The sequence below is a fragment of the Musa acuminata genome, chromosome BXJ2-7, assembly GCF_036884655.1.
Source record: "Musa acuminata AAA Group cultivar baxijiao chromosome BXJ2-7, Cavendish_Baxijiao_AAA, whole genome shotgun sequence".
Lineage (NCBI taxonomy): Eukaryota > Viridiplantae > Streptophyta > Magnoliopsida > Zingiberales > Musaceae > Musa > Musa acuminata.
In genome coordinates, this window is record NC_088344.1 from 3955664 (window position 1) to 3977812 (window position 22149).

General features: G+C 43.3%; 1 protein-coding gene and 1 pseudogene across 2 annotated transcripts; one reads left to right on the forward strand and one right to left on the reverse strand.

Annotated features, from left to right (window-relative positions):
• Positions 1–3733: 3733 nt before the first annotated feature.
• On the reverse strand, positions 3734–8238 carry LOC135616708 (protein SMAX1-like). Of its 2 annotated transcripts, none has more exons than XM_065116194.1 (3): positions 6279–8238; positions 5595–5880; positions 3734–5508 (listed from the first exon to the last, which is right to left on the reverse strand). In XM_065116194.1, the coding sequence occupies exons 1-3, from the start codon at positions 7577–7579 to the stop codon at positions 3895–3897; spliced, it is 3201 nt and encodes a 1066-aa protein (XP_064972266.1). In that variant the 5' UTR covers positions 7580–8238; the 3' UTR covers positions 3734–3894. The 2 variants fall into 2 exon arrangements, with proteins under 2 accessions (XP_064972266.1, XP_064972267.1); XM_065116195.1 differs by having other exon boundaries at positions 5598–5880; positions 6279–8236.
• Positions 8239–18041: 9803 nt separating this feature from the next.
• Positions 18042–19939, forward strand: LOC135618028 (GCN5-related N-acetyltransferase 7, chloroplastic-like; annotated as a pseudogene).
• The last annotated feature ends 2210 nt before the right edge of the window (positions 19940–22149 follow it).

Below are 22149 nucleotides of genomic sequence, written 5' to 3' on the forward strand. Positions count from 1 at the left end.
GACTGATGATCTCCCAAGTTGTCTGCTGTTTCTGTGTACCCATAGATTGATCTATGTGAGCTCTTTTCCGAGTTGCGACGCGTGTCTCTTTTCTCAGGCCAATGCTGACGGCAGTGTTACAGTCTTGTTGGATCAACAAATATTGGAGAAATATCTGTTGCTTGATTCCCAGGCTGGCTTATAAACCCTCCCATCAATGGGGAGTGGTGAGAGATGGGCATAAACCATCGATTGGGGATCGATCATCTTGGTTGATGCAAGCAGACAGGAGGAGGAGGAGGAGGAGGAGGAGAATTAATTCATCAGAGACGGACAAGTGCGGTGGTTGACACATTGGTTTCCACCGGAAGCAGAAGGAAACGAGAGAACGATGTGGACTTGGACTCGCCGGAATAAGTTGGCCGACAGGTGGCTCATGAACAGGAAGCAGTTAAAGAAGTGGTGGTCCTCCTCTTCCATCACTCGGAGCTTTTGGTGCGTCGAGGGACGAGGAGGATGTTTGTTAGTTAGTTACCACGTCCCTGCTGCTGTTGTGGTGGTTCGGATGACCCGACGACCCCATCCTCCTCCTCCTGTTTTGGCTCTCTTTAATACGGTGGATGGCTTGCCCCCCTCCCGACTCATCCTTACCCACCCACTAAACCGATCGTATCTCTCCTGTTGACTCTCTCTCCTCCATCTATCTATCTAATCGATCTTCTTCTTCTTCTTCGTCACCTAATCGCAACATGGAGTATCCATCCAATTCATCACAAAAAGACAAATAAGAGAAAGAAAAAGTAGGACTCGATTCAAAGGCTTGTCGAGGAGAGGATGTGAAAAAACGAAAAGGAACGCATTTGATGATGATGATGTCATTTGTCCAAAGGAAGAGGAAAAACCTTGTGCCTCCTCTTTATAACTTTGCTTGGTTCCCTTCAAAGCTACTTTTTGATGAGCTCCGTTCTCCATCCTCCCTTTTTCTTCTGATGAAGATGCCGACACAAGCAACGTAAGTTTACTTTTTCTCTTCTTTTTCTTTTATTTTTATTTACTTTCTTCATGTGGTCAGTATTAATGCAATCATGCTCATAATCCATGTGAATTCCAAAAATAATGATTAATACAATATTATTATTTTATATCTTCACATCATCTTCGAGGATGTTCATTACCTTATATGAATTATTTAAAATTACATCAAGTTTCACATTTCAATCGCTAATTTTAATTTCACTGACATATTAACAAGTGATTATAATGCTCGTTCGCCATGGATTATCTATCTTTGTCGTTGAGACATTTGAGTAATACCATCTATCTCATATGTTTAGGTTGAATATCATATATATTATTTAAGAATACATTGACGACATTTGAGAATATATTTATATTTTTAATATAAAATTGGAGAAAAAAATTTGAATGAATACATAGTTATGGAATGTTTGGTAAATAATAGATAAAAAAATTATATTTAAATGTGTATTGATGTAAGTATTATTTAGTAAAATTATATTTCAAAAGTCCTAATAAAATTATTAATATTTTAAATATTTAATTTTAAAATTAAAAAATATATTTTTATTAAAATTAATAAGTAAATAAATACAATAAATAATGTCTGCATGTATGTAATCTAATAAAAAAATTATGGCCCATATATATAATAAATTAAAAAAATAATCATATAAATAAATATAAAAATAACCTTTAAATAAAATTCTCACTAAATCATTTTGATATTCTTGTAATTTTAGATATTATTATATGATATTTTGGAAATTTAAAAAAATACGTAGATTCGTTTTGTCACATTGATTTATTAGACTCCATATGTTGAATCATAATTCATCATAAAATATCATTAGGTTATTACTTAAACTATATTTAATTTTTGAACGTGTATCTAGATGAAACAATATATTTTATTTTTAAATAAAAAAATAATTATACAATGCTAAAAATCTAGTACGTATAAATAATAATATATCAATACATTTTTATAATATAACAAAAGATAGTGAAAGGGATGAAACAAACACAAGAGAAGTACGAGAATAACACATATAATTTTATTTTCTTTTATTCTTATAATAAAATTCTTATAGGAAATTTAAATATATTTGATAATAAAGAAAAATTTAAGATATTTAAGCTGGTTTAGGATCAAGATAGTGTTTGAGTTAATTTGGAGGTTAGTTATCGAATTTTTCAATTCAATCAATCAATTAAGTATTTAAAGGACTTAGTTAGTTTTGCATAAGTCGTATGGTCCCATTGCATATTGGTCCGTAAAATATCAGTCTTCCCAAAATGTTTAACTCAAGATCTCGTAAGTAATCATCTTAGCAAAACACTTGATAAATAATAAAAATTACAAATATAGATTTCTCAAAACAATCACATGCAAAATGATCCAAAACGATCTCTCGTGATAAAAAATCTTCATAAATATCCACATGATATTATTGTAGAACAATACAGCCTAATGATCGGAGAGAAGATAAAATAAAAAATTTATAAGATTAACGTAGTTTGACACTCGAAATCTATGTTCATGAGAAAATTAATTTTTTTTTTTATCAATCACAAATATCTTAAATTAAGAAAAAAAATTCAGCTCCCCCACCGAGATATAAAAGATCCATGCAACGATCCAAAGCCCACATGCCATGCCCTAACGTGTCGGCAATGGATCTTCTTCTCGGCTCCTCAACCCAACGACATAGATCCGATACATTTCACATAGGCAACGAGGATAACACAGCTGCAGTTGCACCGCGGGAAGGAGGCAAAAAGGCAATGAATGGAAGCACATGCATTATAATACTAGCCGGCAAGTAGGCCCTCCTCCCTCCTCCCTCCTCCCTCCTCCCTTCCTCTCAGCTGCACAGTGCTTGTCCTGTCTTAAGCCTTCGTGATTCTGCGGTGGTCCGGTCGCCTTTACACATACACTCCTCATTTATGGATCCATGGCTTGGCCGTCACGGCATTGACGTTTGGCCAACCCACCCCCACCCTGTTCCGGTCACAAGCAAGAAGGCCGGAAAACGACGGCCACTGGTTGCTGCCTCTCTGCCCACCGCCCGCCCGCCCGCAAGTTGTTCGTCCGTTGGCCACAACGAAGATGTCCATGGACTTTTGAGGCCATGATCCCTTTCCATGGCTCTCAAATGCTCGGTAATCTGTGTCTGGCTCACAACAAGAAAAACTTAAATATTTGTTTTGGATTTAAGTTCATACTTAGTTAAATAGTTTGGGTTTATAGTTAAGGTTTTTCTTGTTTAGTATTTTTGAGTGTTTTATGATCTAGGAACATCTTCTTAAGACATTTGTAATAGTCCCTCTTTTATAGTAGTAATTTGTTTCTTTTTCGTCCGTACGTAAGTCAAGGTTAATTGACCGAACCACGTAAATATGGTGTTCTTATCGCTTTTATCTTTTCACTTTATTATTTTTGTTGAGTTACTAAAATTATTCTTTGTTAAATTTATTAGGACTAACTCTAACACTTAGTCACTACTGTTCTTCTGGATATTTATAGTCGACGACGCTTTCGCAAAATTTCTATTTATTCTTCGAGAGTTCCTAAGTGCAGACAACACCACATGGTCGCCATTTAATGCCGCCTCAGTTTGCAGAACTACCCATTTCCCTGAGACCACCATCGTCTTCCTCGAGAACATGGTATTGGTACCGGAGACACACAGCGACTGCATCTCAGCTGAATCCAACATGAGACACACAGAAATAGAAGCAATTCTGAAAGATCTGAGAAAGAATATTAAAGAACATCTTACAAGTATTATATGGGTGTCAAAGCTTTCTCCACACACCTATCTCCTCTTATCGGTAGTCACAGTCACTTGTCGGTGGCATGAAGCACGCTAACTACATCTACATTATATCTCCTCACAAAAATTCCTTGTCGTGAGAACCATCGATCGCGATGGCCACCGTTGTCGGCAGCCAACCCCCGTCGCTCCTTCTCTGTTGCTGCTGCGCTCGGTTGCCCTTTACGGTGGATAGCCGGAGAACTACAGCCCCGCGGTCTGCTCGCAGGTTGTCCCTCACTTGCTTCAAGCTAGGGACCAATGCCATCTCGGCCCAGTCGTCGATCGATGCACCGCCGAGCCATAGACCGCCGACGATTCGGTCGAGGGCGTCGTCGTCGATCCTAATTGCCCACCCTTTGCCCATCACGGCGGCAAATTTCACCGATGCGGACTCCAGGATGCTCCTCCTTAGCAGACCCAAGTCCACCGGCTTGAATGTTACGGCTTCGTCCACCAGCTCCACCAGGTCCAGGGCCAGGGAAAACGTCGAACAGTTGATGGACAACCTGCCCTTGTCGTATTCGTGCTCCGTGGTGAGGTCGCTCGAGTTCCGTGATCCTTCCCCGGTCTCAGCGGCGTCTGTTCCCACCGCCAGATTCAAGTCGAGGGACAGGCCGGTGCCGGTCGATGAGTCCTTCCTCAGTTTCGTCGGCTGGTCGTCGTCGCATGCCCAAGAGGGACGACGTTTCCCAGGCTTGTCCGCCGTCGAGAGCTCCAATTCCCAGCCACAATAGGCTGAATCCAGGATCTTCTCCTCGTACTGGAGGGGGGAAGAGTATGAGCTCTTGAGATCTTCCGGCAGCCAATCTGCAGTGAGGACGAAGATGACACTCCCCAAGCTGACCTCCCGGCCGTATGAATCGGGCAGACGACCCCTCTCCATCGCCTGCTTAACCTTTCCTTGCAGGAGCATGTCCGCTTGATCGATGTCCTCGAGCACGACCACCGAGAAAGGATTCCGCTGAACGGCCTCTACGATTCGGTCCATGGATGTCCTCCCGCGGCAGCGAACATTGGACTCCCCATCACTGCCGCGACCGAAGCTAACAGTCGTAGGTCCGGTCCCGAACCCCAGCTCCGACAGAGCATTTGCCATCTTCCTCTTGCCAACCCTGTCGGGCCCAAGAAGAAGAAGCCAAGCATCGCCCTTACTCCCAACATTCCGCCGCTTGCCATTCCCGGACTTGCATCGCATCACGACAGTAGCAATCGCCGACGCTGCTTCCTGCTGCCAGCTGACCTTCTCCGCGAGCCCATGAAACAGCCTCTTGAACGTATCGATATCCGAAATGCCGGCAACTTTAGCTCGCTGCTGCTGACCGGAGAAGGCGTCCGGCGTGCAACCAGTGAAGTCCTTTAGGCGGTCTTTGTGGGAGCTGTCCGAGGAAGAATCGGAGAACTTTGAGCTCCCGAGGACCAGGTCAGTCTTCACAGGACTCCCCGGAGGCGCAACGGCGTCCTGGTTGCTCTCCGACCGAGGAGGAGAGAGACCCCGAGATGGAGTTTGCTTGGGTTCACACGGTGGATGTGGTCTAACCACGCTCGAGGGCTTCGACGCCGGTGGAGACAAAGACGAGCCGAAGCCACCGTGAGACTGACGGAAGTGAGGATGAAGACGGGAACAGGTCTCGCACCATTTCTTCAGTAGTTCGTCGGTGCTCTGCTTCCAGAGTAGCTCTTCCTCCTTGGACTACATCATAACATTTCCCCATTAGTAAGCCGGAAGAAGCAACATGAAACGCTTGCTATATGACCGGATTGTGGCATGCCACCCACCACCTGAAGAGGAGAAGAGGGAGACTTAGCGCCGCCTCCGCTGCCGAGCTTTGCAAGCTGCAGCCACTGAGGTAAAGCCTGGCTCGCCTCTGGTTTCGTGGAGTGCTTGTCGAACTCATCGGCGACGAGCCGGGATAACTCGCGCTCGTAGTTCTCCATGCAGACGGCACAGAGGTCGGTCCTCGGTTGATGTCTCAGAGCAAGAGCAGTGGCACCCATCCCTGTTAAGCCCTTCAGTGGTGCTGGTTTGTCGACGGAGCTGGTGAGGACGCCATTGCCGCCAAGCCTAATAGTGAGGATTCATGGAAACCACGTGAGAACACAAAACTGGAACAACATCTGGAAGAGAAAAGCAGGGGAACATGGCAGCTAATTACTGTTCTTTTGAGCTTTTTAATTCATTCAGCAGAATCCATAACAGTGGATTCCTTGGTGATATCAAAAAAATATTTTTGATCAGGTAGGAAGCCTTGAATCCTGCCACAGATTACTTCTTCCCATGTTAAAAGCTAAGGATCAGAACAAGTTGCCGAATGAACGAGATGGATCTTTCTGGTTGAGTTGAAGGTCATTAAAAGGAATAGGGACTCCTCTGAGAGAGAGAGAGAGAGAAAGTACTGTTCATCGGCGGATTTCCAGATATAGATTCATTGATTCAGAGGAGAGAGAGAAGAAAAATCTCACCTTGGGAACATATGGAAGAGGGATGACGACCTCTGCGCGATCGGCACGGCCTGTAGATCCCAATCGTTCTCCATCGTCGGGTGGTAGACCTGACAGCGGAGGTACGTCGCACAAGTGGCCGTCCCGACCAGCCACACCCGACATCCTTCTTCGAACCTCTTCAGAAGCCTTCCTACTTCGTGCACCGCTACGCGACCGGCCTCTGAGACCACCGGCGGCTGAATTGCGCCGGAGCCCGTCGAGACGCTGGGGCTCTCCACAAGCCACTTAAGGTCGCCCAGATCGAGGATCACACCACTCTCCCCGCCGATCATGAACTCGATCGAGCTGCTGAGTTCCCTGATCTTGATGGTAATCTGGGAATGGTCGGGAGCGGCGGTGGCGATCTCCTTTGCGAAGGGAAGCACATGGGTGTTCCGCAGTGGCGGCTGGGCGTCGCTGGACTGAATCCTCTGCAACACTTCCTTTATCACGGCATCAAGATTGCAGTCACCGACAAGAATTGGGTTTCGCTTTTTGGGTCTCAATAAGATATCTAACACCCGCTTCACTTCCTCCGTCCGGGGCTGGTCGCCGGCAACTCCGGCAGCAATGGCTGGGATGCCGCTGCCGCCATTGGCCTGGTGCTGGTGGAGGCGAGGATTTATGTAGAGGTTGTGGCGCGGGGCAGCATGGTTGGTTAGACCAAGAAAGCGAGAGGCGGCGGGAGGAGGAGTGGCGGTGACAAGAGAGGCAATGGATGGGGTGTTGACAGCGGCGGCGGCGGTGTGAGTGGAGGTAGAGGAGGAGATGGATTGCTCGACGGCGGCCTTAACGGCGATGGAGGAGAAGCTGGCCTCGCGCATGACGCGGCTGACGGAGGGGTCGTCAAGGATTGATATGAGGAGCTGCTCCAGCTCGACCTTGACGGCGAGGAGCGGTTGCTGCTGCAGCTCGGGGCAGCCGCGGCGCTGGTTGGCTTGGGCGCGCTTGAGAGCCGCCATGAGCGCGTTGGAGATGGGAGGCTCGGCGAGGGCCCCGCTGTCGCCGGAGGGGCTGGGATTAGACGCAGGGAGGCGGTCGAGGGCGACGGAGAAGCAGAGCTCGAGGGCGCGGCACTGCAGGGGGTGGGAGGACTGGGGGTGGGATCGGATACAGGCCTGACGGAGGAGGCCAGACGGCGTCGCCAGGAGGGTAGCGGCGACGTGGAGCGGCGTCGTCTGCCCGTGGCTCCGCCTCGCCGCCTCGGCGATGGAGCGGGTCAGCACGCTGGCTGCCTCCGGCGTCAGCGTCTGCTGGATCGTGCTCAGCTCCGCTCTCATCCTTTCTCCTCTCTTCTTCTTCTTCTTCTTCTTCTTCTTCTTCCTTCTATTCAATGAAACTCATCAGACGGACACTTGCGATCACCAAAAATCTCACCTTTCCATGCTCAACAACACTCGATCGCCAAAAATCTCAAGCCAAAAACAGATCCTTCTCCTCTCGCCCTCCCTTATCTCTTCCGTAAGCGAGAACCCGATGAACAAAAGAAGAATGGTAGGCCGAGGAGACCAAGGATCGCAACAAGAGGAGAAACAAAAAGGCTATTGCACCTACCCAAGGAATTCAATCAGAAAAGGCCATGGCTTACCATATCAAGCTTCCACAGCAAATGATGCCATAGAACAAAAAAGAAAAAGAGCACCGTGGCCGAGAGAAAGAGAACAAGATAGCTACAAGGGATGGAGGAAAGGCCTATTTTTTCTGTTTCCTTTCATCAAGAGCTCGTACGGACCTTAGTAAGAAGAGGCGTAGGAGGAGGGGCGAATAGAATCTTCCTCTCTCATTTCCCCTTTTCCTCCTCAGGAAATGTGATTTGCATTGTAAACTGGAAGATACAAGGGAATAAACCTCTGTGAGAGAGAGAGAGAGAGAGAGAGAGGATTTTTGGGGCAATGGAGTTGCCTTGGGGGCAGCAAGGACAAAACAAAAGCCATCCTCCTCCTCAACTCCATAAAGTAGACCCCATGTCTCTTTCCTTCCCTCACCCCCTTCCCCCCACCTCATTACTTACTAATCTTGCTTTGTTCCACTCGAGTGCCCGTCTCCTCGTGACATGGTTATAGCTTTAGGTACCGGTGGATGTAATCTATGTTTTCCCTCGCAGTTCGTATCCTTTACATTGCGATCGTAAGCTCTCTTTCCATCCTCTCGATCCTGATACTTATCATCCCCTGTGCTCACCACCTCTTCTTTCTCTTTAAGTTTTTGATCCACAACACAGACCACCCCACTCCTTGTCTTTTTCTCACAAAGAATCTGTGGTTTCCTAGTTTTGACTAACTTAGTAATCAATGAAGCTCACAAGAAAAGAAAGCCAAGGAATCACTGGTGTCCAACGTCGAAGAGCAGAGAGAGAGAGAGAGCAGGTCTACAATAATTAACATGATCTCAGCTGCCTTTCTTGGTTGCCTCGTTCATTACTGCTACTTGTTCGCTTCCTTTGAAGGCTTTGAGGTCGGCCAGAACATGCGAATCATCATCACCATTATTCCCCCTCTCCCCCTCCCCCCCCCGGTCGCCCGCACGCAGGCTCTGGTATGCTCTGCTCTGCTCTCCACCCCACCCCTCGGCCTACTTCCCTTTTACGCCTCCATCGAGCGGTTGGGTAAAGGCAGCGGTGGAGTTACGTGCACCCCTTTCGTCCTTTTTTTTGGCCCTGCCATCTCCTCAGCTTTTCCTCCTCCCACATCCGAGTCTCGCTTTGCTTGCCTGCTTTTGGGATGCGATCTCCGTAGCCCGAACTCGCCTCCTCCGTTGGCTGTAAACCAGAAAAGGCTTAGTTACGTTACAGAGGCACAGAAACATCGTCCAACACTTGGAGCCACCGCTTCCACTCACACCGTGACTCCTCTGTCATGCAATCTATTCAGCCCGTGTGGAAGACAAAGGCTTCGTTCGAGTGAAAGTCAACGTAAAGTGGCATAAAGGAGACTGATTCACAAGGCAAGCGTGTCATGGCTAATTATGAAGCAGCCCAAAATAAACGACATTGATGATGCTTGCTCGATACGAGAGACGTCAACTCGAAGAATTTGCTGCGTGATAAAGATATATTTGGGATTCTAAGACACGTCACAATCAATGTCACGGTGCTACAGCCAGATCAGCAAGGGAAATACCCCTATACGCTAAGTTAAAATTCGTACTAAGACACTATTTGGCATGTCCCGTCCCGAAGGCTCGGGACGACACTGTCTGACATCGTCCCGTGCGTTCCAGGACAGCGGTCGCACAGTACCATCTCATCTCTCAAGGATTATAATAATATAAAAACTCTTGACCGACATCCAGCCAGGGGAGAGGAGAACAACTACTGACTTGCTTATTGGATGGGCCTGTTGGGAAATCATGGGGGCGACATCATATGCGCAGCGGAAGAACAAGAAAAATAAAATTCCCGATTCCCAAAAAGATGTTCGTCGTCGTGCGAAGATTGGTGCGCAAAAATCCGCAAAACACAAAACTGCGTATAGAGATTGTGTTACCTAGGGAGATCGTATATCCCTGTTTCCTTGCAGATCCTTAGGAGAGGGTGAAGGAGGTCAAGCGTCCTCCTCTCTAGCGGTGATCCACACAGCAGGGTTGCGACGACGCTCCTCAAAGCTCCAGGCCTACTCTGAGGTGGAGAGGGAGAGGAGAATAGGAAAAGCAAGCAAAGACTCTAGCCTATGAGGCTGTGAATCCCTCCTATTTATAGAGATCCCGTGTCAAACCCTAATGGGTCCTTCCCTAATGGGTATTGGATCTGCATCCAATAAGACAAGGACTCCGTCGGATATCTCATATCCGAACCTCTACTCATCGCAATGCCTACCATATGTGTGTGACCCTCTAGGCCCAATATCGAGCTGGCCGTGAGTCATACTTGTCAGAACTCCTTCTGACTGAGTGAATTATTATCTCTGTAATAATTCACTTGACTCATCGACTACGGACGTACTAGGCCACTACGCCATAGTCCCCAGACGATACAGGGGAATCCAATCCATTGGACCTGTCTGTCCTCAGTTATCATGTACCTATAGTCCCTCATCCATCTAATATCCCAGAGACCGTATATCGAGCATGGTGTTGTCAGACCCATACGGTTTCTACTTGAGTCTCGCTCTAATCGGATTCTCTCGGAGAACTCTTTCTCTCTCAACCCGAATGACCCTGGCCAGGGATTTGTCTGAGCAAGAACACATGGGATATTCCTCTCATGACGTCGAGAGTGGATGATCCTCTATCGACACTCAATAGCCCTCGTAAGGTCGACTACCACTCCCAATGACCAGCTGTACTAGATCTGGGAACAGCCAAACCTATAAGTCTGGTATCAAAGAGTGGAGCACTCATACAGGACATCCTTGGTGTCTCAAGTCTAAGGACCAGATACACCACTAGGACTACGGAATCGCTGTCTGACAATAAAGCATCATCAACCATCCAGCATTCCGTAAGCGGATCAATCAGTGAACTCATTCTCCAATGAGCACCTGTACTGTATCCCTAGTGTCCCTACACGAGCAGCTATGAGACCAGCTGCATCCATCATATGGACGGGTATACAGCACACCAGTCTATCCGGTTATCACGATGTCCCTATCGAGTAACCTATAACCGGGATTATTTAGGATATGTGTTTAAAGGTGAATCGATCTCATTATCGTGATCTCATCACGATCCGATTCCCATTACACAAATCCAAGGACATCACAATATATATATACATTTATGCAATAGTTATAAAGTGATATACGCCAAAATATAATAAGCAAAAAGATTCTGTATCAAGTCACACGTGCCATCACTCATGTGATTGGCTTGCTGGGCACCTATGACTAGCAGGGCCAAAGTCAGGAATCACCCGATGAAGGCCATTTTTACAGGCCAACGACCATCCCCGAGCCACGAGCGTCTCAACCTGGGAATTGTCATCCAGCGAAACGAATGTTAGTTGCCAACTAGCCCAGGAACGAAGAGATGCTACTCAACGCAGACGGTGCCCACCGAGAAACGCTGACCAATATCCCGTCACAAGGGCCCAGCCTACCTCGACGTCCAACTCAGCCAGCAGAAAACTCCCAACATCGACCTGTGGACCGAGCCGTGCTAACTCATTAGCCACGACACATTTATTCACCCACTACGAATATTATTTTTTTTAATAATTTAATTTAAATATCATTCTATACGAAATAAAAAATAAAAGGTTTCAACGAACCTTAGAGATTTACGCATGGATAGATAGAGAATGAGTATTAGGATCGAATCCGCTTTGATACTTAAGTTACATAAATTCTTATTTATATGAGTTCGATTAGACTAAAAACAAGAGAAAAAAAATGATAAAGTAAAGATAAAGATTTTCTTCCGCTGTCAAATTCAAATACAACAAAAGGTCTATTAAAATGAATTAAAAAATATATATGGACAACATGAGAAATATAAGTAATGTCTGGGACCATTTTATAAGAGTAGGGTCGGTGTACTTTTGGCGTCCATAAATGCTGATTTTGACCGGCAGCGGAGAGGAGAGGAGAAGGGGCAATTAATATATACACCTGCCAATGTATGTATACATATCAGTAAATCATTAAGAAAACATCACACATGTACATAATGCGATGTAATGCACGCCACTTTAAATCCACAAAGTGGCGGAGGAGGTGGTGGCTGTCGGCTGTTCTTTCCAAGGGCGTTGAAATCATAGTAGACCGGTGATGGCTTTTCCACTGTTGGAGTCATGACTCGACTCCTCTCTCTCTCTCTCTCTCTCGTTTTGGACCTTCTTTAACTCATCATTCATGTCCCCATCTTTGTTCGACACCACCTTATTGATGAGGTCAATGTCTTCCTCATACATACAGGCATAGAATTGGGAGCAGCCACCACCCACTAACTTCGTTTTGTATTAGATTTAGATGGAATTATGTCGTTTTACATTAATCTAGAGTTGGATCATCATCATCTTTGCATTAGTCGAACCATGTTGCATCCAAAGAACGCTCAGTTCAGTAGGACAAAGGAGAAGCCAAGAAGTCAGTAGTACTACTTTTATTGGAGATGCAAAGATGAACAGCTATGATGTGAGGATACCAGGGCTAAGAAAAGCGTTGAGCATATGAACCAAATCATTCTTTGCATGAGGGAGGGGAAAATGGGGCAGTGGGATCCACCAGGCGTTCTCTTCCGGGAATCTAAACGCGACCACATCCGGTGATGGAAATCCAAGAGAGGCCTCTCATCTCATCGCAGTCCCCCAAAACCCAAGTGCTCGCCCCACTCCCTCCTCATTATTCTCTTTCCTTTGGGGAAAGCGTCCACCTCCAAAGTGGATCCGCTTTGGGAGATATCATCAATCAACCGGGAGACGATGCATGCATGCATGTACCCCTTCAATCTCCGCGTGCATGCCTCCACTAGATTTAATTGCGAGTGGGCAGCGTGTCTCGTAAAGCTCCTCTGAATCTCGATTAGGTTTCCTTAAAGCTTGCCAACAACGGAAAAGTTCCTCCCTCCCGAAAGCATCGGCGGGGGCCAAAACCATGCATGCATGAAACCCAAGTGGTGTTTGCTTCCCGGAATCGCATCTCGTGCCCAAACAAAAGGTTATCCACAAGCTTCCCTTCCTTGCTTTGTTCTCGGCGGGCGGGCGGGCCCGGAAAGAGAGCAAAAGTAGGGAGGAGGAAGTCGAGAGCTTAAAGCCAGCAGGCCACCTTTTGCCGCTGTCAGCTTCTGCTAGTGCGCCCTCTCATCCAATGTGTGTCACCAGCTAAAGCTTTCCTTCCTCCTCAAGCCTCGGTAGCTTGCAGGCAAATTCCAAAAGCTGGCAGATACCAACACCCCCAGATGTGTGTACGTACGTGCACATACTACATTGAAACATCAGAACGCAAGGCAGCATTCTTGTCTTTTTGCTATCATGACCAGCTTTGATTCCACTTGACAAGGAGTCAAGAGGTGTTTGGTTGATTCAAAGAAATTTGCAATGTATCAACATCAATTATCGGCACATGAGAGATTCGATTATTACTGGAACCTAACTTCAACAGTATCCCTGTAGCCGAAGAAAACACTGATAGATGCTGATACAGAGCAACTTCGGCACTAACCTCCAGCTGCATGAAAGCTCCGTTCCATGGAAACTAAGCATGATACGATTGGTCACGAATTAATGAGATCAAAGTTACTCCAAATTAACCACTCATTAACTGTTATTCTGCATGCTGGATTTGTGTCCAAGGGTGGACAGTATGGAGATGCATGTGGAAGAGCTTCAACTGAATAGTGACTCCACCGTCCTCCATAGTACGACGATAATAGAGCGTCCTTAAGCCATAAACTTGTCGTAAACGCTACAGGTGCAGCGCTGTGCCCACCATCAAACTCGTCACAGGCCTCGTACGAGTATTAACTGCGACAAGTTCTATGTGCATGCATTGAGAGAAAGGAGGTCTTCGTCAAACACCCATCAAGGCCTTAACTGTAGCTACGTAATCCTTGTTGTAGTTTCCAAACCTTGTCGTATAATAGTGTTATGACACCAAAACAGACCAAACTACAGCAACACAAAATAGAAACATTTATAATGGATTGTGAGTGGCAATTATTGGCCCGAGGACTTCGGTCCTTGTTGTTTGGAAGCTTGTTGGCTGACTCATGTGTTTGAAATTGATCTTAAGATAAGCGTTTGAAGGGGTGGGGGAGAGAGAGGAAAATGTGGCATTTGAGGAGTGAGATTCCAAATCATGATAGGAAAGCATCTGCTTCATCTCTCTCTCTCTCTCTCTCTCTCTCTCTCTCTCTCTCTCTCTATCCTCGCTCCCTCCCTCCTCGTTGTCTTTACTGCACTCAGATGAAAGCATTCAATGCACAAAGCTCCATCTGCTGTTTCAACGTTTCAGAAGCTTGCGCGCGCAGCAAAATCCAGTAGAAACTTAGCAGAAAGGGTGTGGTGGGTACTGAACCATAAATGGCTCCCGGACTACCGGCGGGCCACCGAAGGCCGCTGGTACAGTATTCCATGTTATGGCCGCAGACGCTGCTGTACGGACGTGCATGGCTCCATCCATATCCCTCCCTCATCCGTGTTGATTGGAGAGAGAAAGACGCCCCACCCTCTTCTCGTGCGGAGAAGAGAGAGAGAGAGACGAAACCCCCCCCGGCATGGCAATAAGCGGGCCGTCAGCGTAATTAGGTGTCAGGAAAGGGGCCATGCAATGATGCTGTCGTCTACGTACGTCCATGTGGAAGTGTAGGGGAGTTCAAATTTGGACCATCTTAAGACTTAAAAGACAAACACCCACCACCATTATTTTGCTTCTTAATTAATTACAGTATATTGACTGTAATATACGTCATAGGAAAAGTTCTCTTAGTGTCTCGGTATAGTTTACCACCATCCCCTGACAAGCATGGATGAACAGACAAGTTGGTCCTTAAGGCCTATGACACTACAAGCTCGGCATAAGCCCTGGCCCATGTTCTTTCTCACCCACTCTCTAAGATAGGCAGATTGGTTTCCATGTGTCCAGAAGAAATTTGATTTTGTGACATGGAAAGATCAGAACTTGAACTAGTCAGCCAAAAATCTGGACGTGGAAGAGTATGCAAAGAGGAGCTGTGGATATGCTTCATGAGTCGAGTGAGAATAAGAAATTTGATTTTGTGACATGGAAAGATCAGACCTTGAACTAGTCAGCCAAAAATCTGGACTTGGAAGAGTATGCAAAGAGGAGCTGTGGATATGCTTCATGAGTCGAGTGAGAATGACTTCTGGAGAGGGAAGTCTTTAATCCAGTGGTTGGTATGCATATTGTTAGAGCTAGTCCTAGAAAATTTACCAAAGGATAATTTTGATAATCCGACAAAGACAATAAAGCGGAAAGAATAAAAACGACAAGAACATCAGATTTACGTGGTTCGGTCAATTAACCTTGACCTAGGAAGATGTTCGTAGACCATAAAGAGGAGTAAATCACTACTATAAAAGAGACTATTACAAATGCCTTAGGAAGATATTCCTAGACCATAAAACATCCAAAAATACTAAATAAGAAAAAACTCAAACTATTTAATTGAGTGTGGACTTAAACCCAAAGCAAACACTTAGGTTTTTCTTGTAGTGTTACTTTTGGTGCATCTGACTTCAAAGCCTAGGCCCTTATTTATAGGTTAAACTGGAAATACCAAACTTGATTTTCCCGATGTGTGAGACTATAGGACTTATGAAACTAACACATATAGAGGATGTCCCTGCCCTCTAATTTGTTTGGCAGTTCGTGTTGTGGACCAAATTAATGGACTAAAATCCAATCTTTTATTTGATATAATCTTCAATACATCAAATGGTTTGATTTGTTTTTTGTTTCGTGCACAACTAGAACAGAAATAAACTTCAGCTTCCTCTTCAAACGGCATCGGCAGTGGGAAGTGCAGTGTAAACAGCGTTGCCGACCATGTCCGGAGTCACTTCTCCATGGCTTCTTCTGCACTCGTAGTAGTAGACTGCGAAGGCCGCACAGACGAAGAAACTAAGCACTTCGATCACCAGCATATACACCAATTCCGCCACGAGTTGGCTCCAAAGACCGAGAGGAATGAAGACAGAAGCAGTAACATACACCGCAGCGATGGGAATCACCACAATAATGGGTATAATGATGATGCCAACTCCTGCCCACTTGTTTCCTTTGATGAGTTCCGTCGCCCTCGCGACTGCTCTCACCCCGTAGCAGTCTCGTTCGACGACCGACACCGTGATGCTCAAGAAGAACAAGGTCGCCAGGTACAGGTACCAGACAACTGCGACGAAAGCTAGCAGTCCGACCAAGATTAGCAGAAACGTGGAACCACCGGAGATGAACCAGAGCACCAACACCACGACCATCAGAAGAACGGCATATCCGCAGCTTAGTAAGCTGACCAGGAATTGGGTGATGATGGGTCCTTTCATGATGCGTCTGACGTTGCAAAGGAGTTCCTTGAGCGTGAGCTGCTTCTTGACGTAGGTCATGGCCAGGGCGTACACGGTGATGGTCTTCACGACGTAGGACACGATCATGCCGATGATGATGAAGACGACTTCCACGGAGGTAAGCTCTTTGGTGTCATGTAGGATGGCCGCAAGAAGCTGGAAGTAGGTGGGGCTGGAAGGATCGGCGGTGATGAGGGAGTTTAGCTTTTTGGTCAAGTCTATGAGGAGAGAGGAGGTGGAGAGTTGGAAGGCGGCGAGGTAGAGGAAGGCGGCGAGGAAATAGATGAGGAAGACGGAGAGTATGAGACTCGGGTTGGTCTTGGGGAGGAAGAAGGCTTCCTTGAAGATCTTGAAGGTCCTAACAGGCGTGGGTGGTGTGTTTGCCATGGCAACGGAGGACTAAGCTTTAGCTCCGGTGAGTTGCGGAGGCTGTGGCCATGCCGACCTTATACATGCTTATTTCCAGGAGAGGGGAGGGGGTTTCTTGGAAGGGGGGGAAGGTTGACGGTGCCAAGTCAAGCTGACATGTGAGAGCCGTCGTTGGAATTGGTTCACAAAACAGTTCGCGTAGCGTTTGGTTTTCCCGCGTGGGCCCACACGGCCATCTATCGTGAGGCAGAATGGGGAACGAGCACGACGGGTTGAAATGTTTGTCCTTATACTATATTATAATACGTTTTTTTTTATTATTATAGAAAAATAATATTATAACAGTGTCAAAATACTGCATCAAGAGAAAATGATATGTTAGGAAAATAATATTATTTAAAAATACTAAACGGCTCAAGGGAAAATGTTAAGAATACTGTTTGGAAATTTAGAAAGAAATTACTATTTTTAATTTTTTATTATTTATAATTTCATCTTAAATTTTTTGAATATTTTAAATTATCCTTCATAAATAAATAAATTTTTTTTCTCATCCTCTTCTTCTCATTCTTTCTATTTATCCTCTCAGTCGTTTTCCTCCTCATCCTCTTCGTCTTTCATCTTAAAGGAAGATGTGGAGAGAAAGACCATTCTTTCTTCTTAAGAGGAAAATGTTGAGAGAAAGACCAGTGGGGTTGGATGATAGATGTCAACAATAAGTAACATCAACAATAAAATAAAGAGACGAGGATCATTAAAAAGGATTAGAGGATGAAATAATATATTGTCAAACAAAAAGATTAAATCAATAATATTGATATTGTAAATAGAAAAAAAGAACAATTCTAAAAAAAATTACAAGATGAAACTTTTTTGATATATATATATATATATACATATATATATATATATACATACATATATATATATAACATCATGAGAATTTTCAAATTAAATATGCTGCATCCAAAATAGCATTTGAAAATTTTTAATAAGATAACGATAATTTTAGGTGCTTATATATAAAATATTCCAACTAATTAATATCGATAATAATAATAATAATAATTTTGATTTTTCTAAACATATGTTAACGAGAGAAAATATGCAGCAAAGCAAACCCCACCTCTTCTGCTTCTCGAAGAGAGCTGGGAGCTCTTCCCTCCACTTTTCCCTGCCGAGCCGGTCGTCTCGTCTCGTGAGGCTCATGGCCTCAACCCTAGCCCTCGATGCGGCTTCTCTGACAGTGAAGGAGTGAGAGTCTGATGATGGGCTTCTTTCCGCTTTCCGCCTTCGGGTTCGCACCTTCTACGACGCGTTCGACCAGTCACCGGCCGCTAAGTGAGCATTGTCGATCATCTCAAGCATTTCATTGGATCTTCTATGCGGTATTTCCTTCGATCTATTTCTTGATGGCCGTTGGCAAATCTGAAGTGTGGATCTGGTGCCTGGTATCCTCGGCAAGGCAAAAAAAAAAGAAAAAACCAGGGGTTTCTCTTTTAGTGTTTGGCAGAGTGCTGATCTTTTAGCTTGCTTTATAATGTTATTTGTATAGTATCGATAAAATCTATTCGATTTCAAGTTCGGTTAGGATCAGAGGGGGCATCTGGAAGAGAGGGAATAAGAAGCATTGTAAGATCGCATCGACGGATAAATGATAGGGAAATCAAAAGGGTTCTTGCATAAATGTCACACTGCCTTTTTCACCATCCTTAGGCCACTCAGTTGATCTTTGCTCTGCATATAAGATCGGAAGATATTTGTATGAATTAAATATTACTATTTCTGTGGTAAACTCAAATCTTGGACTCTGCTATTCGAAAGTGAACCCTAATATGATTTTGGTGGCTATGAACTCAATGAGTAAAGAGCATATGAGCTGTTGTTTCCAAATTCTGTCAATTGGTACAGAACAAGAACAATATTTTTCTTATGCATATCTTTGTTCTAAGTATCATATTAGGGCCTTAGTAATTAATTATTTTTGTCTATACATCATAGTGGCTAGTGCACTGTTGCACAGTTGATAGGTCTCAAGTTTGAATTCATGTGAGCAAATGCTTTGTTAACAATTTGTTTTTCTTAACTAGTTAATCTTATTATGTTCTTTAAGAGCTTACAAGTTCATAAATACATGTTCTTGACTTACTGCAAATTGGATCGTGATCATGCACATCTTATAAGGTTAGCTCATTGTTGATTCTGTGTTCTAAGAAGCTGCTGCAGCTGGCAGTCTGTCTAGGTACAGCATAAAGCATATGTGTGACACATGCAGTTCAATTATAACATTCAAATTAATATTTGATTAGTTCTCTATAAATGGAGGATCAATCCAAATGCATAAAACTTAGCATGTTATTGCTTTTCTTAAGAGATAAAAGCATCTAACTGAACAAGTCTTAGATTGCCAACTGATCATGACTTGCTGATCCATAAATTGACACCTTTGAGACCTTGATGGTGCACCCTGGTTGGCTATAAAGTGGCAAATCTTAGCTCTAACCACCAACGAATGAACCCCCACTCGGCCAATCTCAAACCCAACCCTCTTCAGTTGACCCATTCAGTCCATGCTAGGGCCTGGGTCAAGAAATCTTGTCCTGTTGGCTGGTTGGGTCCAGTTCAAGTCGAGTGTCTGTGACAACAAGGTGCAATCCATACTTGGCTGAACCCACCCGAGGTTTTCTCTGAGAGTACAGAGCAAATCACCTCTCAAAATATGAAATCAATTTGATTCAAGCCATTGCCCTTATGACCTGTATTTCAGGCTTTGACTCAGTAGGACACAATTTAGGCTAATAAGTGTTTCTTTGGAATTTCCTTCTTTTTTTTGAAGTGATTTGTGGATCTTTCTCTGTTTATATTCTTAAAATGTATTAATTTGATTTTTTCTGAGAGCAGAAAAAAAAGAAAAGTAGTATTAATTACATCTCTGTTTGTTATTCAGAATTAATGATGACTATGTCCAGCATTTAGACAGTGCCTGGCTTGTGTTTAGCGAATGTGCAGTTTTCTCAGAATGGAGAAGAATAGGTAGTTGTGGCAATCCTAGATATTAACCAATGTCTTAAATTGGCTGATGAATTGACAGGAAAGAGGCCTGAGAGACATGCTGCATGTAGCAGAGTCCAGCAACAAATTGATGTTTGATTGTTGTAAAAGAATATTTCAATCTAAATTTGAATAATGGATGTCATTCTATTCTCTAGCTACTGTATATTGGCACAGATTTTGCCTTGTCTTAATTATGCATGGAATCACAAAATTAGTTTTTCAGATAGAATGTGATCATCTTACTTGATTCCCAATACAGTTAAGTTGGTGAATTCAAAGTTCAGCAGAGAAAGCTATTTGTTAGAGAATACAAATATTTCAGCACAAGTTTAGTTAAATCTTCAAGATCAGTTGCTGAAAATGTAAAATATGATATAATCAATATGACTGCTCAAAAAAAAAAAAAAAAAAACTTAGCAGATTACCTTGGCTACATTAAATTTCACAAGCAAATCCGATTTCAAGTAAGTTTTTTTATTCGGACAATTTGCCTGCTATACTTGCTCATTGGGAACATTAGATTATGAGATTTAAGGCCACTTGTTTCTGCGTATGTTAGTAAATCAAACAGCTGATTTGTTGCTGGTAATATAGTCATAGGCTAGAGCAGCAACAAATCCTTCATATGCTTTTTCAAATTAATGCATGTAGATTTAGGAATTACTCTTGGTTGCTTTCATTAGTTTTCTTAGTAACTTTCTATGCTTTGTCCTTTTTCTAACAAAGGAGCTTGATATTGAATAATTCAGCTAAACAATTTTTACAGGTACCGGGAGATGGTCTCATGAGGGGATCTCTAAGTAATGTATATTTTGCCAAGGAGCTGAAAAGAAATGGTTTGGGATATGTGATAGTTACCAAATCTAAGACAGTTGCCAGCTTCTGTGGTAATTATATCTCCTGTAAGTTCCTAATTTGAATATTAAGCCTTCACTGCATCCATTACCATATTTAACACCATGATTTTTATGTCCTATACATTCGTGTTTTACCGACTAATATAAATAATTTTCTGTTCATGTTGCTAATGACAATGAAGCAGCACTAAGGTTGTATACGAAAATGAAGAGCCTCCTTGGCAACCTAGATCTCTACTCCAGGATGATCTTAGCCAAATCTACTTTTAAGGTAAATTGATTTCTGTAAGTAGATTATTTCAAAGCTTCATATATTCTTCATGCTACTTGAATCATGTACAACTCCTCTTATAATGTCTATTTCCATGAGACCAATGTGTACATTATACAACTGAAAAAGAAGAAATGTGATAGAGTAGCGTGGCAAGAACAAGTTATGACTTTGAGCACAGGGATTGAGACTATGGTTCATAGTGTCGGTGGATTATGATATGATTTGCCATCTGTAGAGGATCGGTCTCATAGTTATTAAGCAAGTCGATGGACATAGTTTGATTTGGCCCGCAAGAATAAACTATTCTTAAAACTATACAGGGTGGGTTCCCAATGTGAAACTAACGCAAGTTAGGTTGGACCTATTTGAATCATTAATCTGATTTGAAATGAGTACCATTAGAAGAATAAATACCATAAGGTTTGGCTTGGTTCCACTCCTTTCAAGTTCTATTTCATGCGGTTAGGCAGAATCAGTTTGAGATTGGAGACTGTGTGGCCAACTTGTGCCCCCTATTAGACTGAAATCAACTGAGTCGGTCAATACAGGGCATGGCATATTGGCATGCCACCAAACAGCCCAGTTGTTAAACAACTGGATGACGTTCTATTTCGAAGAACTCTCGCATGATTTTATTATACTAAAACATGATTTTGCCCTCTGTCTCTGTTTCATCAATCGTCGCTGTTTGTATCTTCGTGGTTGCCTCCACGCCTAATCGCTTTGATCCGTAGTCTTTAAATTATCTTTCTATAATTTTCTCGCTTGCTATAGTATTTTAGCTTGTTACAATGTTTTTTTGCCTGTTACAATGTTTTAGCTTCAACAAAAACATTCTAAAGCTACTTGAAAATACTTAAATGTGTAAAATGAAATCAAAATACACATAAAACCATTTGTTATATTGATTTAAATAGATATTTATAATGATTTAGAAATAACATCACCTAAATGAAAATAAAATTTTAACTTATTATAATGCTTTGAGCACCACAATAAATATAATATAAGATCTAATAAAAAATATTATAAATGATCTAAATAAACTCTTAATCGAAATCAAATAGAATCAATTGTAAGCCTAAGAATATGACACTATAATGATTTCCTAAAGAGATGTTATTTATTTTTTTAATAATATTTTTAGTAAATATGTTAAATAAAATATTGTCTATTTAAAATTAATAAAAACGGAGATATTTTCGATATTTTTTAAATTAAAAATATAATTTAAAAAAATAAAAAGAGGGATAAGTTTTATGAAATATCTAAAATATAAAAATTTTCTAAAGAAATCGTCCAACAAATACTATTTAGTCTCGGGACTTGAACCCT

Bases quoted from the DNA above. Each gene is read 5' to 3' on its own strand.
- LOC135616708 (XM_065116194.1), bottom strand. From the start codon at position 7,579: ATGAGAGCGGAGCTGAGCACGATCCAGCAGACGCTGACGCCGGAGGCA. The intron at 5,881-6,278 runs GTGAGATTTTTC...CCTCACTATTAG, and splicing joins CTCTTCCATATGTTCCCAAG to GCTTGGCGGCAATGGCGTCC. The intron at 5,509-5,594 runs GTGGGTGGCATG...GTTATGATGTAG, and splicing joins CCTCTTCTCCTCTTCAGGTG to TCCAAGGAGGAAGAGCTACT.